This window comes from Sinocyclocheilus rhinocerous, unplaced genomic scaffold (genome assembly GCF_001515625.1).
Source record: "Sinocyclocheilus rhinocerous isolate Xijiao unplaced genomic scaffold, SAMN03320098_v1.1 scaffold2194, whole genome shotgun sequence".
NCBI lineage: Eukaryota > Metazoa > Chordata > Actinopteri > Cypriniformes > Cyprinidae > Sinocyclocheilus > Sinocyclocheilus rhinocerous.
Genome location: NW_015652304.1, coordinates 763045 through 778338, shown reverse-complemented (window position 1 = coordinate 778338; position 15294 = coordinate 763045). Strand labels below are relative to the sequence as shown.

At 36.3% G+C, this 15294-nt stretch overlaps 1 protein-coding gene across 1 annotated transcript in view; it reads right to left on the bottom strand.

Moving 5' to 3' along the window:
- Window positions 1-338: 338 nt before the first annotated feature.
- Window positions 339-15294, bottom strand: part of LOC107714686 (small conductance calcium-activated potassium channel protein 2-like) — a 70096-nt gene continuing 55140 nt past the window's right edge. Inside the window, exons 7-10 of the mRNA XM_016520624.1 lie at window positions 12045-12155; window positions 6673-6800; window positions 3586-3655; window positions 339-1678 (exon numbers count right to left, since the gene is read on the bottom strand). Coding sequence (XP_016376110.1) covers window positions 1328-1678; window positions 3586-3655; window positions 6673-6800; window positions 12045-12155 — 660 coding nt within the window. The 3' untranslated portion in view covers window positions 339-1327. The remainder of the gene's footprint in view (window positions 1679-3585; window positions 3656-6672; window positions 6801-12044; window positions 12156-15294) is intronic.

The window sequence follows — 15294 nt, the reverse complement described above, 5'->3', positions numbered from 1 at the left end:
TAAATCTAAAATAAACCCACAATGAAGGTTCTTGTCTTGCTTTATAGACAGGCTACCGTCCGAAATCGCAAAAGAACTCGCGACAGCAGCGGTCGTTGTCATTTCTCAACGGCTCTGCTTAGGCCTATGTTCATTATAAATATATAAATCTAAAATTCTAATTCAATATTAAACTATAAAATCTATACTCTACAAGCATTTAAGGTGGCACTGCACCATTTACATAGACTTATTTTGTTTTGTCAGTCACACAATGATACGCACACACACAGACACAGTCATGTATAGATATATACTTTATTAATTCTCTCTGGTAAAATAAAATTACAAAATAATTTCAACCTCAAACGGCACCTCCCTTATCTATAATTAATATTAATAAAATCGTTTTTATATAGCAATCATAATTTTCATGATAAGAACGCTATCGTATAATTATAATAAATTATAATAAATATGAGCTATAACTGCGTTAGTAATTTTAATGGTAAAAAACTGAGCGATACAAAGCTAAGTTTCAGTAATAGCATACTGTACAATATTCCAAGCGGATGTAATTCAGTATTCCGGCCACAGGATGTCCCTATTAGTCAGTTTTCAAAATGGTCTCTATTGAAACGGAGTCAGAACGGAAGTAAAATAGTCTCTTATTCCAACACCATTGTAATAGAAGCAATTCCACTAAGAAAATGACTATAATTACTCATTCTACAGTTATTTCCGTGTGAGCAGCTGTTCCACCTTGATGGGGTGGTTTTTATAATGTATCGACTGGCTTCAGCATCGCTCTTCGAAATAATGCTTTGCTCAAATAGCTGTTAGTCTCTTGCAGACTGTAAAAAGTGCTGTCCAGATTTCATAACATTCTCAGCTGTTGATTATTTATACTCTCTCTAATACCAACCACCCCAGTTCCTTGCTTCGAAATAAACACCTCAGTCCATTTCAGTCAACTATAAACGGAGCACTTTGGTAGCAAAGACAGAATCAGAAAAGGTGTGTTTATGTGTGTGTGTTTGTGTGTGTGTGAGTGAGTGAGCGTCCATGCATGTTAACATGTCTGAGTCAGTGTCTTCTAAAATGTATACATTCATGGTAACAGTAAAGTACGTCCGTCTTGTGGACAACATGGAATATGGCAGTTTTGTCATAGGATTTTTGTGCAAATGTTAGCGTCTCCATCATGATACTGTATATTCTGTGGCGTTAAGCTGCGTAATGCTCGTAGTTACAGTGCATCGTATGTGAATGTGTGTGTATGGTCATCTCTTCGTTTCGACTAATCATCCATCTCTCCACCCCAGAGGGAACTTCCCGCACCAGCGTCTCAGCAGCTGGAGCTGCTGGTGTTGGGACTGTCCTTGTTGGGCTGAGTCGGGACGGGGATGGAGCCAGAGCCGGAGCCGGAGCCAGATGTGGGGTTGGCTAGAGGCAGGCTGGCAGCGGTGGGTGAGAGCGCAGAGGGCACAGTGGGGCTCAGGACCTTGGCATCACGCTCACGCAGCAGTTGAATGAGCGCGGCGTGCTGGGCGCTGAGCGTGGCCAACAAATGAGCGGGCAGAGCGTTAAAGCCGGCCGTCAGCTGCTCCACCCGCTGCTCCAGACTTAACATCTGCCTCTCCAGATCCTCACTACGGTCGTTCAGCTCAGACATCAGCTCATACATGACGCTCTGCATCTATGTGGAGAGAGAATGAGAGTGGAGTTAGACAGAAATACTGTGGTAAAGTAAAGCGAGGGATTCAGAGCTGTCAAAGAAAGAGAAAAGGAGTACACATACTGTACAAGAACAGAAGAAAGATTAGATAGAAAGAGCAAAGATAATAAATGAAGCAATAAATCCCCGGAGGAAATAAAACATCTCAAATTAGATCTCTTTAAAGTCAACATGGTGTTCACAATCCATTTGCTTTTTAATGTGATATGTTTCTGAGGAAAATGGGGTTTTCACTAATAAAAAGTATTGGATGGGACTTGATAGGAATTATCTATCAGGAAATGATTGGGTTGCGAACATTGGGCGCTATGTGCCATTATGGAGCTTGTTAAAACAAGTAGCTTTGGCTGTTGGTTAGCAATATTCAATAGTGACAAGAAAAGCAGAGGAAGAGTAAGTTATTATATTTTGAAAGATTATGATGACAAAATTTTTTACATGCACTGATGCACCGTTCGTAATAGGACCAAGAATGTGCATTAAGTAATTATGGTCCATTTTGATCTCAGCTTGACTTTAATCATCTAAACTATGCAATCCATATTCAATTTATAGTTAATTTTATAGTATGTCAATAGTCTCTTTTTGTTTATTCTCAGGACGTTTAAGACAAACATCTGAAACAAAGATGATACTTGAATGAAATGTAACTAAGATCTCCAACAAGTCTCCAAAGCATAGAAAGGGTACCAGCTGAGCAATAAAATGGTCCTCTGGGAAAGAAGAACGGGTAAATAACTTACAGTAGTCTAGTAGTCTTAATGACTATTTTTGGATTGTTTTTACAATAAAAATGTTTTCAAAAGTTAACATTTTAGATAAAGTTACTTGAGAAGGAACTATTTGAGACAATATTACTTGTTACCAAAGAACATATCTTGAATGAAGTTTATTTTTCTTGCACCACTGGCAAATATTTTGACTTTAAGCACGGCTATAGTAAAATTTAGTGAGGTTTATGCTCAAAAAAGAAAAAAAATCCAGTCAGGCAAGAAACATGAGAAGCAAAGTTGCATAAGATATTAACACTTGCATTCTCAAATGTCTCAAATAAATGTATCTTGCTTTATGGATCTTTACATATTATTAATGGGAAGGCAAAATCCTAAGAAAATGATTTTTGCTGTGAAGTTTTGTTAAATAAAGAACATTTAAAAAAAAAAAAAAAAAGCTTCAAAAGTGGGCAGAGTGAGCATGCAATAAAATGTACCTTGAGCAACCCAAATGAACTGAGTCTCATACAAAGCACACACAAAAACTAAAGGCCGACTCACGACATGTACACTGTGCTACATCTTCAAATATCTAAAAAGAAAATGCTGCACAACTCACGCTCTTTCAGAAAAAAAAGCACCTAAAAGAAATAAAACACTAGATACATTCAGAAAAAATGCCCAAACACACACACAGCCATCACCAAAAATATCTTGAATTGCACACATTTTCTGTCATTCTTCAGCTTCCTGTCTCTCTCCCCTCCCACCCTCTCCTCGCTCCCACTGTCATCCCTGCTTTAACACTTGTTCAGGTTGCTAGGAGACACAAAGCCACAGAAACAAACGGGTCAGCATGGAAACAGTTGAATGCTGAGATATATTCATATCCATATATTCATATATGGGAAAGCAAAGGTATGTGTGTGTCACCGGGCATTATGTGTTGCAGTCGATGTGCTTGCAGCCTTGGGCGTTATAAAGTGTGTGTGTATGTGGGCATGGTAAAATTGCAGGAAAGGGAACACAATGTCATTGAAAGTGTGTGTGGGTGTCTACTGTTTCCTAACAGATGTAACGTGCATATGCGTGGGCTCTTATGTGCGACCATATCTGTGACTTGTGTTGATGTGTGTGCATGTTCAGTAGTCTTACCTTTGATAAGTCCACCAGAGTATTGGCTTGATCACTGAGTTTTCTCTGCTCCATTTTAACACTGCGTAATCTAAATAACAGGGACAGACACACACACACACAACCCATTAGACCTCCTTCTAATCTCTCGAGCACCAACGGCCCTCAATTGTAAACCTCAAATAGCTAATTAACTTAATCATCTTGTTTTCTTTATTTGTTTGTTGTTGATGAGAATCCCCCAAGATGAATATGCAATTATGGCGTAAATCCTAAAAGCATTAGACTTAAAAGGATTCCACAAGTGTGGGATTTCTTTAAAAGAAAGGCTTCGTTTTGAAAGGAGCCCTTAAAATTGGCGGACAGGGCCACGACAAAACAGTGACAGGAGGATTAGAGTTCTTCAAATGATGAGTATGTGTGTGGTGCGGCGGGCACCCGCACAGAGGATAGCATTAGCATCAGCAAGCTTACAGTCAAAGAAGCTGATACAGCAGTCAGTTTAGCCAAACGAACAATCACAAATATTTAATATAGTAGTGTAATGACAATGTGAAAAACCAGAGGGACATGTTATTACCAAATTGGATGGACTTATGAATATTAATTAGGTGATGTAATATTTGCTCAGCTATATCAATACATAATATCAATGTATCAAGCTAGCTCTAGCCATATTAGCATTAGTGCTTGCGTATTCATCCAGTCTAAAACCAAAGCAACCGGCTTGACAGAGGCTTCTGTTTGGTCTTAAAGGGAAAGTTCACCCAAAAATAAAAAGTTTGGGACAACATGAGGGTAAGTAAACGACGACAGAATTTTCATTTTGGGTGAACTATTTCTATTGAACTTGATTATTTACAAAATCTGTATTGAAATTTTATTCACACCACCTAAAATGCAATGAAAATTTTCCAAAGTGGGAGGATGAATTTTGAAATGTCTAAAAGTGTAAGTTTTACACTTAGTTCACCCAAAAATTTAATTTTTTTCATTTGGATACGTTGTTTTCATTCAGATCAAAGCGTAAACAACGTAGACAAAGTATCCGCGTGGCGTAGCTGACACAGAACAGCATACGTTGTTTACGTTCAGTGGATACTCCCCAAAATGGCGCCAGTGTGACACGGAGGAGACGAATTGTTGAATAAAGTCGTTATTTTAGTTTTCCTTGGGCACAAAATGTATTCTTGTAGCTTCGTAAAATTACGGTTGAACCCCTGATGTCACATGGATTATTTTAACGATGTCCTTGCCACGTTTCTGGACCTTGATCGTGGTAGTATGTTTGCCGTCTATGGGAGGGTCAGAGAACTCTATGATTCTCTATTTAAATATCTTGATTTGTGCTCCGAAGATGAACGAAGGTCTTAAGCCAAGTTCATACTACACAACTTTAAATGTCGGCAGATCGCTGTGCTGTTCAGACTACATGACTTGATTGTCTGTCTTTAAGTCGTTGTGGTGTTCACACTACGTGACTCTATGTAAATGATCCACAACCGGGGGTTACACACTACACAAGCTGACAACAACTCTGTCACCCAACGACTCTACAAACCACGTTTTGTCACGAAAACACACACAAGAATTGGAACGGAAATAACGCGAAACAACACGTGAAACGGGAGCTGTTTATTTGAAAATGGATGTCGGAAGAAATTAGCGCTGCAAGCTGTTTGCTCGATGAAAAATTTTGCTCCATTTATTGTGTCCAAACTTTTCTTTAAGCCATGTTGCTGCTGTTGTTTTTCTTCCGGTGACCTCAACCCATGCCTTGCTCTCTCATTGGCTGTAGCTCGTCATGACACCTGACACCACGTGATGTTGAGTCGGCCGACCGGTCCAGATATTTGGCATGCTAGATATTTGTTTGCCGTCGGCGATACGTCAGCGAGCCTCTTTGATGCGTCGTTGTGTAGTTCACACATAAAGATTGCCGGGCGCCGATCACCCGCTGATTTCCCCCGATAACAGCCCGACCTGTTGGCGAGCTCGTTAACTTGCAAATCGGGCTTAAATCGGGCTTAAAATCCTGTAGTGTGAACTTAGCATTACAGGTTTGGAACGACATGAGGGTGAGTAATTAATGCAAGAATTTTCATTTTTGGGTGAACTATCCCTTTAAGGTCCGTTCACATGGACGATAAATACAACAATCAGTATAGCAATAGACAATAACATTGTATTTATTATAAGTGTGCACTGCAGGCTGCCACTTTAAATGTTCAAGCTCTTTAAAGTCAGGTGGATTCTGATTGGATGTTTTTATTAACAATTATTAAAACTGTTTTGTTATTGTTATTATTTGTATGAATGGCTCTTTATAACCCTTACGAAAATTAACCATGGTTTAAAATACACAGTAAAAGTGTAGTAACTATGGTTTTTTGGAGTATTGATTACCATTTGTATAACCACAGTTTTACTACAAATACCATGGTTAAACTATGGTTAGTGTAGCAAAAACATGGTTAATTTGTGGTTACCATGGTTTAACAATAGTAACCATAGGTTTTATTTGGTTTTATTTGTAGTAAACCATGGTTAATTTTCGTAAGGGAATGGATGCTACATGTATGATCTGTGGGATCAAATTCTGCTGATAAGGCCTGAAAACATCGAAATATCATGAATTTGGTATTTGGATGATACAAAAAACATGAATTACATAATAAATCTCAAGGTAAAGTTTCACAGTTCAAGATGTAATCCAAAAAACAGGTCTGAAGAGATGAATGGTAGAGAAAACCATCACCACACTAGAATGTAAACGAAAAAGCTGATGAAGCTTAGCACACACAGCTAACCTTTATTGGAAAAAGCTGCCACCGTCAGATGCCTTCAGTTTGGGAAGATATTTGTTTTTTCTCAGATACCATATCCGTGGGCAGGTCAGACATGCCAACTACCACTCAGCCCAAATGCAAAGCACTTCAAATGCTTTTTGTGTGGTTTTAGCTTACACTGCTAAAGCTCACTTAGCATTTTTGTTGTTTATTGGTCTATCTGTGCAATCAATGTGAGAATATAAAGTGCACAGATGAGCATTTGAGTAAATTTGTTGTGAAAAGCTGTGTGTCTGTGATGGGAGGTTGTTTTTCTCACTGGTGAATGGCTTGGAGGAATTTTCTCTGATGCTTGCGTACGCGGGAGTGGTCAATTTTCTTCATCAGCTTGGTGTGCTTGTATATCAGCCAAGTCTCTCGTAGAACATTCGCCGCTGCGTTCTTTATCTGAGGGGACATGTCGCCATAACAACAATATTAGCAACAGGAAAAGCACCTCAGGAGAAAGTAATCACAAGTATAAGCTCTGCTTTGCCAATACACGCACTCAACCCCAAACGTCTGCCAAATTAAAGGTCCTCTTGGGAGATATTCCAGAGTGATCTGACAACAGATTTTGTAGCGCATAATTTTGTCATCCGGTCAATTCACTATTTTGGCCCCAGACCAGCAATGTCCAATAAAAGAGGGTCAACTAAAGCTGTTACAAGATATCTTTATATCTTTGTGGTGAAGTTTTGAAGGACAAAAGCAAAGCCGCTTCTTCCATTCTGACAAACAACAGACCGGAATTCATTCATTTCCAATGGAGTTGCATGGAGTTTTTGGATCCAATTGACCCTTCGCAAAAACCTGCCCACCTTAGTTACTGTTGTTATCTCCGACAAGCCATGCCGCTCTCACACTACACATGTTCTCACGCAGTAAAAAATATATCGCGGAGCAAAGAGGAAACTGACAACATGCCGACAGACAAGACAGAGCAGGTTACTTTTGGAATTAAAGTTTCAGCTTTCAAATTTTGTAATAAATTCAAACAATAAATACCGTTTTGTGGCTCTTTAATGTGTTGTGACAGATCACTGTATTGCCTCAGTTCAAGTAGCACGTAAACTGATCGTCTTTTCATATTTACTTAAAGCACGAAATAAACATGAATGAACATCAGAACGTATTTTATTTCAACTGCGGAAAGACGTCAATACACAATATTTTTCAAGTTTAAGTCCATCGAAGTTAATCTACTCTCCTGTCTAATTTGTTTGTCAGGCAAGATGGCGGATTCAGCATTATGATTGATTGCGAAAGGTCAATTTGAGCCTCAAATTGCTTAAAATATTTGAACTTTAACAGATAAACCATATGTGACCATCCAACGAAAAGTAATATATTCCAATTAAGAAGATGACTATGTGAGAGTTTCCAATATCTTTAAAGACTATAAAATGTGTGTTTATGAACATATGTCAGAAATAATTATTTTATAAATATTACATATTTATTTACACATAATTATTTAGCTATAAAAGTAAAATAAAATAAATTCTTTAAAACAAAAAAAATTCTAAAATTCTTTTGGTGGTCATTTATTTTGTGTGTATATATTCATGTATTTATTATTCACATTATCATGGTAAATGAGTGACAATTGCTTCACAATAATTTGCCACTAGGGGCAAAATGCAACAATTTTGCGCACATTTCGGAGTGGAAAGGTGGCTTTAATCTCAGTTCCTATACTGTTATATCAAGAAGTGTAATGGTAAATTCACTCAGAATTTATTTGCACACTCAGTTGATTCACTACATGAACCTATTTTAACATAGTGTAGCACTATGCTAGTGCATTTAGCATCTGGTTAAACGGGATTGCAGGTGGTTAGTGAATAAGATGCAGGTTTTTGGACAGTAATACAATGTGTGAAAGGGCACAATATATTGTTTTGAGGTTCAAATATTGCAGTATTTTTAACTCCAGGCTCTTTCCCTTGAAGACCTCCTTGTGCATTGAAGATCTGTTTGTGATGTCCTGAAGCATGAATGCTCTCTAAATCTCACATATGGCACCAGAAAAGGGAGAGGGAGAACAAATAAAGGACAAAATTGAAAAAGAAAATCTGTTGAAGAAAAATGAACGAGGAGACTTCAAAGGGGCGCCGCTTCGGAGAAAAGAACAATTACATCCTCGGTAGGCAACGGCGGGACGATAGAACCTTCCTGCTTTTAATAAGCTCCTGATTTGACAGTATTCCTCCACCCATAGGGCAGCACCAGGCTTTTTTTTTTTAAAAGCACTGTGTCTGGATTTAGCACTGCGCTGCTCTGATTAATTAACAGTGGTCAGTGTATTTAATAATACAAGAGTAGGAGCTCTGGCCCAACTTCAATGCAGGTCTCATTTATGAGAAGAGCCAGAGACAGGGCAAGTTAGAGAATGAGAGAGGGAGAAAGATGATACCAGATATAATTTAGGCAGTGATGCTCTTGGCAGTCTACAAGTGGAGTTTTCTGGAATCTGGACTCCAAATGACATTGAAGCAGTATTATAGTGATTACAAATAATGCTACTACAAAAATAACACAGTTCAGAACAGCTCTCTTATATCTCCTAAATATACAAACTAGATCATACAATATATTGACTTATTTACATACATACGACCATTACCGACTATTTAGGCAAGATCCACATTGTCCTACCACGTTTTTAAGCACATTATTCAGTCTAGGACACCTATGCCTGAAGTGGTCATGCGCATAAAAATCACATTTCAGGAAAAATCATCATGCAAATTGATGGTATAGCCCAGATATACCAACGCAAAGTTTATTTGACAGTCTATTTCATTCCCCACATAAATTAAAATCTTAAAGAATTCATAAAACTGATTTAAAATGCATTAAATAAAATAAAAAAAACAATTGTACATTGTTTCAAAATATATATATATTTTTCACAATTGTTAAATTTTCCAAATTTTAAGAAATTTTAACACATTTCGCTTAAAAAGTGCATTACCCATGATATTATTTTATTTGCTTGTCATTTTAAAACATCTGACCATTATTTAAAAAAGCGATTCTCATTTTTTTTGGCTCCAACAATATTCTACCACAATATTCAAAGGCCCCAAGACTTTTTCCAGATATTTGTGATTTAGTGAAAGAAGTATATATATATATTTTTTGTTTTTAAATTTCTTAAATATTTACCTACATGATAAAATATTTCAGAGTTCGACATAACTAGAAAAATGTACATTCTTACAAAAATGCACTTTTTTCCATGACTTTTCCAGGTCCTAAAATCACATTTTTAAAATTAGGCTACCATATATATCCATGTTTCCCAAAATCATGATGGAAAAGAACAAAATGTTTGGTCAATTTAGCCTATTTTAATGTTTGTTTTGTCTTATTTTAAATAATTTTCATTTTGAGGCTTTGAAGTTTGCTGATGGCCCCTGGTTGAGAACCACAGATTTAATTGAAACTGTTCTAAAAGAGTTAATCAACAAACCATTTGACTGATTATTATGTGTATTTGAGAGTCAACATCTTAACCAACCATAATGACCCCTTCATACAGTATTGCCGTATAGGTTTTTCACATGGCAATTACTACTAGGTACAGTACAATCAATCAGAGACAAGAGACCAAGAGAGAGACTGTCAGAGAGGTCAAAGCAGTTGCAAGTGCTCAGACAGAAAGAGGCAGAGGGTAGGGAACTGTAATGAAGTCCGGGCCATCATTGTTGACTATGTGGTAAATTGAAGTCTTACCATTATAGCAGCTGCCAGACCAGCTCACCTCAATCTACAACTGATATCACAGAACAAACTACAATTAAATCATAGAACATTTCTCCAAGAAAAAAGTAAGCATACAGGATATGCACTACACTTTTACAATAGAGTTAATGGAGTTATTTCACTCTACTATTGATCATAATCTCTGACCTACTCTCAGAATTGGCACTGTATCACTTCTTCATTCATCACACCTTAGATTAAACACTGGACAGATATTTAAAGAATTATGGATTTTGTAAATTTGATTACCCTGGTAAAAAGTTAATACTAAGTATAGTTCAAATATGATAACATATCTCTCAAGACTTACTGATATAATTTAACTTTATTTGTAGTACTACTTGTGTACACTGCAGATATCTTAATATTAAGCCTAAAATGTGTTTGAATGTCACTACTGATGAGGATTTGTAAGGTCTTTGAATAATATTAGTTAAATGCAAGATATTTAAAGTGTTCCTGAAGTATACTTGCAATAGTTCCACTTTAGCACAATCAAATATACTTCAGTGTATCTTTAGTTGGACTTCTACGTCCGCCCAATTAAAGTGAATTAAGCACAAAATTAGTTGTTACAATTTAGCAGACTTTAAGTACACCAGTTTATTATACCAAAAGTACAATCGCAGGGTATTTTTATTAAGTACAAAAATATGTAAATGTATTTGTAGTATACTTGACATGAAATAAATGTATTTCAGATACATTTTAGTATATTTATATTTCACCATGGTAGGTAATGTAAGATGATTTAAAACTTGTATCTTGCATTACATTCTATACTTTTTCCATTTGTGAAGAGCTTTTTAATCTAAGAATCATTTTTCACTATAAAGAATCTTTTGTAAAACGCAAAGTTTCTAAGGATGTTAAATGTTTTTCATGGACGCATAGATGCCTATTAAGATCCTTTGTTTTTAAGAGTGCACTGAATAAACAGGTAGTTAAAAATAGCTAAATTGAAAGATTATTCTATTGTGTGTTCATCACATAATAACCTTTAAAAACAATAATTGCATTAAAGGAAATACATTTTTACAACCCTCATGAATGCATATTTATTCTTGAAGATTGGCTTTTACAAGTGTGATAAGTTAGGAAGTGCATTGAATATATTTACCACTTATGAAAACTTGTAAATGGTACCAACGTGATTAGAAAATCGGAACACTTTATAAAGAGCACATTAGCATTTCTATTTAAAGGTAGTTTGTGGTAAACAATTCTGGCCTGAGAAGCCTGTCTGTCTTCACCGTACTGTCAGTTCCTCCTGACAGCGAGACGGAGGCACACCCTGCACCCTGTCATCCAGTTAAAGGTAAACCTTTTGCCGCCAGGTCTCCACAGCAACAGGTTTGTGAGGTCAAAGTTGTGAGCGCATTTATTCTCTTTTAGTAGAGGTTTGTAACCATAGTAGCTGCAAACCCAATGCACGAGGATGATTGCCACAGTAACGCTACAGCATTTATCGATCTCTCTTTCTCTCTTCCCCGACAGCCTGTTAAACTGAGGCAATTGAGTGAGCGTGAGGTAATAAACTTTAAAAAAACAGGCTCGTTTTCCATCCTCTTCCTTACTCCCTCACTTGAGGAAGGCATTTACTGTAGCTGCTCATCTGAAGCAGCACTTCACTGCTAAAGTGATTTTTTTTTAATCTGCATTGCAATTATTGATCACCAGCCTTCTAGTCACTGATGTCGAGCATGATGTTGCCTACATATTTGATACAGGGAGCTATTTCTGAGTCCTTCAAGTACATCAAAAATTTAAAAGGACCAAAGAGAGAAAACTGGTGCATGCATATGCTTTTTTGAGGATAAAGCTGCGTCTATGTGTACATTTAGTGACACATGTATGTGTGTGTGTGTGTGTGTTTACCCGTTTGGTGAGCTGTGTGTCCATCATAAAGTTGTGCACATGCTTCTCTGCTTTTGTCAATTCAAGCTTCCTGGCTACCACGGCAACAACCAAAGCAGTGCATCCTGCTCCCTGCGAGAGACAAGAGACGAGGTCAAGGTGAGAGAACACACACATAGACGCATGAAAACATTACATACTTGTATCATTAGCAGAGGTTACATGGAACAACATGAATGCTAATAAATAAGGGATTTCCAATGGATAAAGCTATGGAAACATTAACTCTAGTTCATTCCAGATGAGAGAGCATTAGAAAGAGACTAAACAAACAAGTGTTTGTGAAATGGTTTAAGTAAAAGGAGCTAAATTACAAATATGTCAGGCAAAATCATAAGAAAAAATTTAATAATAAACAAATACATATTTTGCTTTAAGAAAATGAAGACAATTTTAGGGCTATTAGGATTTTTTTGCGGTGTTACATTCGGTGGCATCATACACCGGTTTCTTTTAAGCAGGGAAAGCAGTGGCAGTTCTGTATACTTGGTGCCCTAGGGGAGACAAGGCATGACCAAAGCGGAGAAAAACTTCTTGAAGACTGACTAGTTGTACAGGTTATTGTTTTTAGTGTGAAAGGGGACCAGGTTTGAATCTTGACCTAACATATAGCAACTTTGATGTTTAAATCCTCCTTTTAAATTCTCCTTTTGAGATAGTGTTGAAATGTTTGGTGTCTATACAATTTTTAACGATTTGGAAAGAAGTGTCTTATGCTCACCCGGCTGCATTTATTGATCAAATAAACAGTAAGCAGTAACATTGTGAAATATTATTACAATTCATAATAACTATTTGTGTTCTAATGTAATTTAAAATGTAATTTGTGATGAAAAAGCTGAATTGTCAGCAGTCATTGCTCCAGTTTTCAGTGTCACATGATCCTTCAGAAATCATCCTAATGCTCAAGAAACATTTCTTATTATTATCAAAGTTAAAAAACGTTGTGTTGCTTAATATTTCGGTGAAATTTGTGATTCTTCTGTTTATTTGAAATAACATTTCGTAACATTATAAATGTCTTTACTGTAAATGTCTTGATCATTTTAATGACATCCTTACTAAATAAAGTATTCATTTCTTTAATAATTTTTTTCTTTTTTTTACTGACCCCAAAATTTTATGGTAATGTATACAGACGCACAGACACTTATATACAGTAAACCATTTTGCTCAAATATCTGACGGGAAATTTTTATGACAGTTAAGCACATTTACCCTTTATTCTCATTACCATAATGTGAAGAAAAAAAAAAAATATATATATATATATATTGCATACTTTATAATGTATAAGTACTTATACATCATCTGTCATATTTGTTTACTTCATGTCATTACTGTATACAAGTAATGTAAATTTAAGCAGAGTAATTAAAATTACATACAATTATAAAATATAATTTTATGTAATTTACATTATATCTATCGTTCGCTGCATTGTTTCTAATTTAGACTGGGAACAGTATAGGCATCTCTGCAAAGACCACACAGAGAGAGAGAGGTTTATTCCCATTTACACATCACAAAGGTGTAAACTGAAGATATCACCAACGACTACACCAAAGTGGTAAAGGCACGCAGACAAAAAGAGACTGAGGCAGGCTGCGGGAAAATGAGGAAATAAACCCATTTAGAGGTGAAGAGTTGGAGTGATGCAGACAGGGAGAGAGGAATAAAATTTCAGTTCAAGAAGAGAGAAACAATAGTTCAACACATAAAGAGAAGAGGTCTGGGAAAAAAAAAGATGGAGAGTAAAGCTACGAGAAGAGGAGGGGAGGTGTTAATGAGGTCGCAGAACTACTAATAAGAAATGAATTTGAATTAAAAAGTGACTAATGAAAGCGTGTGCGCTTCCTATGACTGTGTACGGCATATATGTGTACAGCGTGTGTGACGCTAATGGAATGTTTTTAAACCCACTTGTAGGTCATACAGAAGAGAAACGTCAATCCAAAAATACTATACACCCATTTCACAAGACATAAATATAAAACAAAAAGCCCATTTTCAAGAAGCACTTCTGTTGCCCATATTCAGCACTTAATAAAACATGACGACCATCCACGGAAAACCCCTCTAGGACCTCGTCAAAAATGTGTATATGTGTTTCCATATGGCAGCTTATGTATAAAACCATTCCCAGTCTCTTAATCTCTTAAAGTGACAATAGAGTGTCAGAAAGATCCATTTATCCGCATTGCAGTTTATATTTCACCTCTTTCCAGACCTGAAAGTTATTAATGTCATGAGAAAATAAGAAAAACCACCTGCCCTCAGACCGAAATACATTTCGTTAGAGCTGACAATGCTGAATCTTCAGTTATGATGCTAGAGAAAGGCTAATACTTAACTATAACAATCCATTAGCCTTTAGCTGGTGTTTGAATGAGGAAGTGAGTTGTTAGATGCTATATTGATTTATAACATCCTCAATTCAACATCTAAATATGCAGACAGGATAGACAGGTGCTCATTGCATCCCTAAATCCTCGAGCAGCACCAAGAGACTGGCAAACTAAAGCCCTGCCCAAACACTCCCGTTCCCGCAGGGCAGTGGTACAGTCTAACAGAGTTGGCCTTCGATGTTGTCATAGCAACAAGTCCCATAATTCTGCCTATAGAAAGTCATTACAATCACTCTCAACAGTAAAAGAAATCACATCCAACATTCTTTCTCTCTCTCTCTCCTTCTCTAATACCTATTCTGTAGCGTTTCATCTCTTTAGCAGCTCACATTTAAAAATGCAAGGAACACAAGCGGTTTGAAACATTAGCTGCCCTTTCAAACAATTAAGATAGTAAGAATATGTCAGTGTTATCTGGGTCAATGACACATCGCTGTTTTTTTTTTAATGCCAGATCTAATAATTTATTCAAAACGCATTAAGCAAATAGACGTCATACATATAATGACTTGAATACGTCTGCTTTACGATAAGCATGTTTTGCGTTAAAATTCATTTTAGGGGAGCATAAAGCTAAAAATGTCAAGATGATACAACTGTCCTGATATCATAATGAACAAAATTGCCTCATTAAAATGAAATACATCAAAATAAATCCTTATTATGCAGTTTGGCATAATCTTTTGTTAGCATTATTAATTCTTATATATATTTATATTATTATTCTTATATATAGTGATGCAGTATATATATATATATATATATATATATATATATATATATATATATTGCATCACTATATA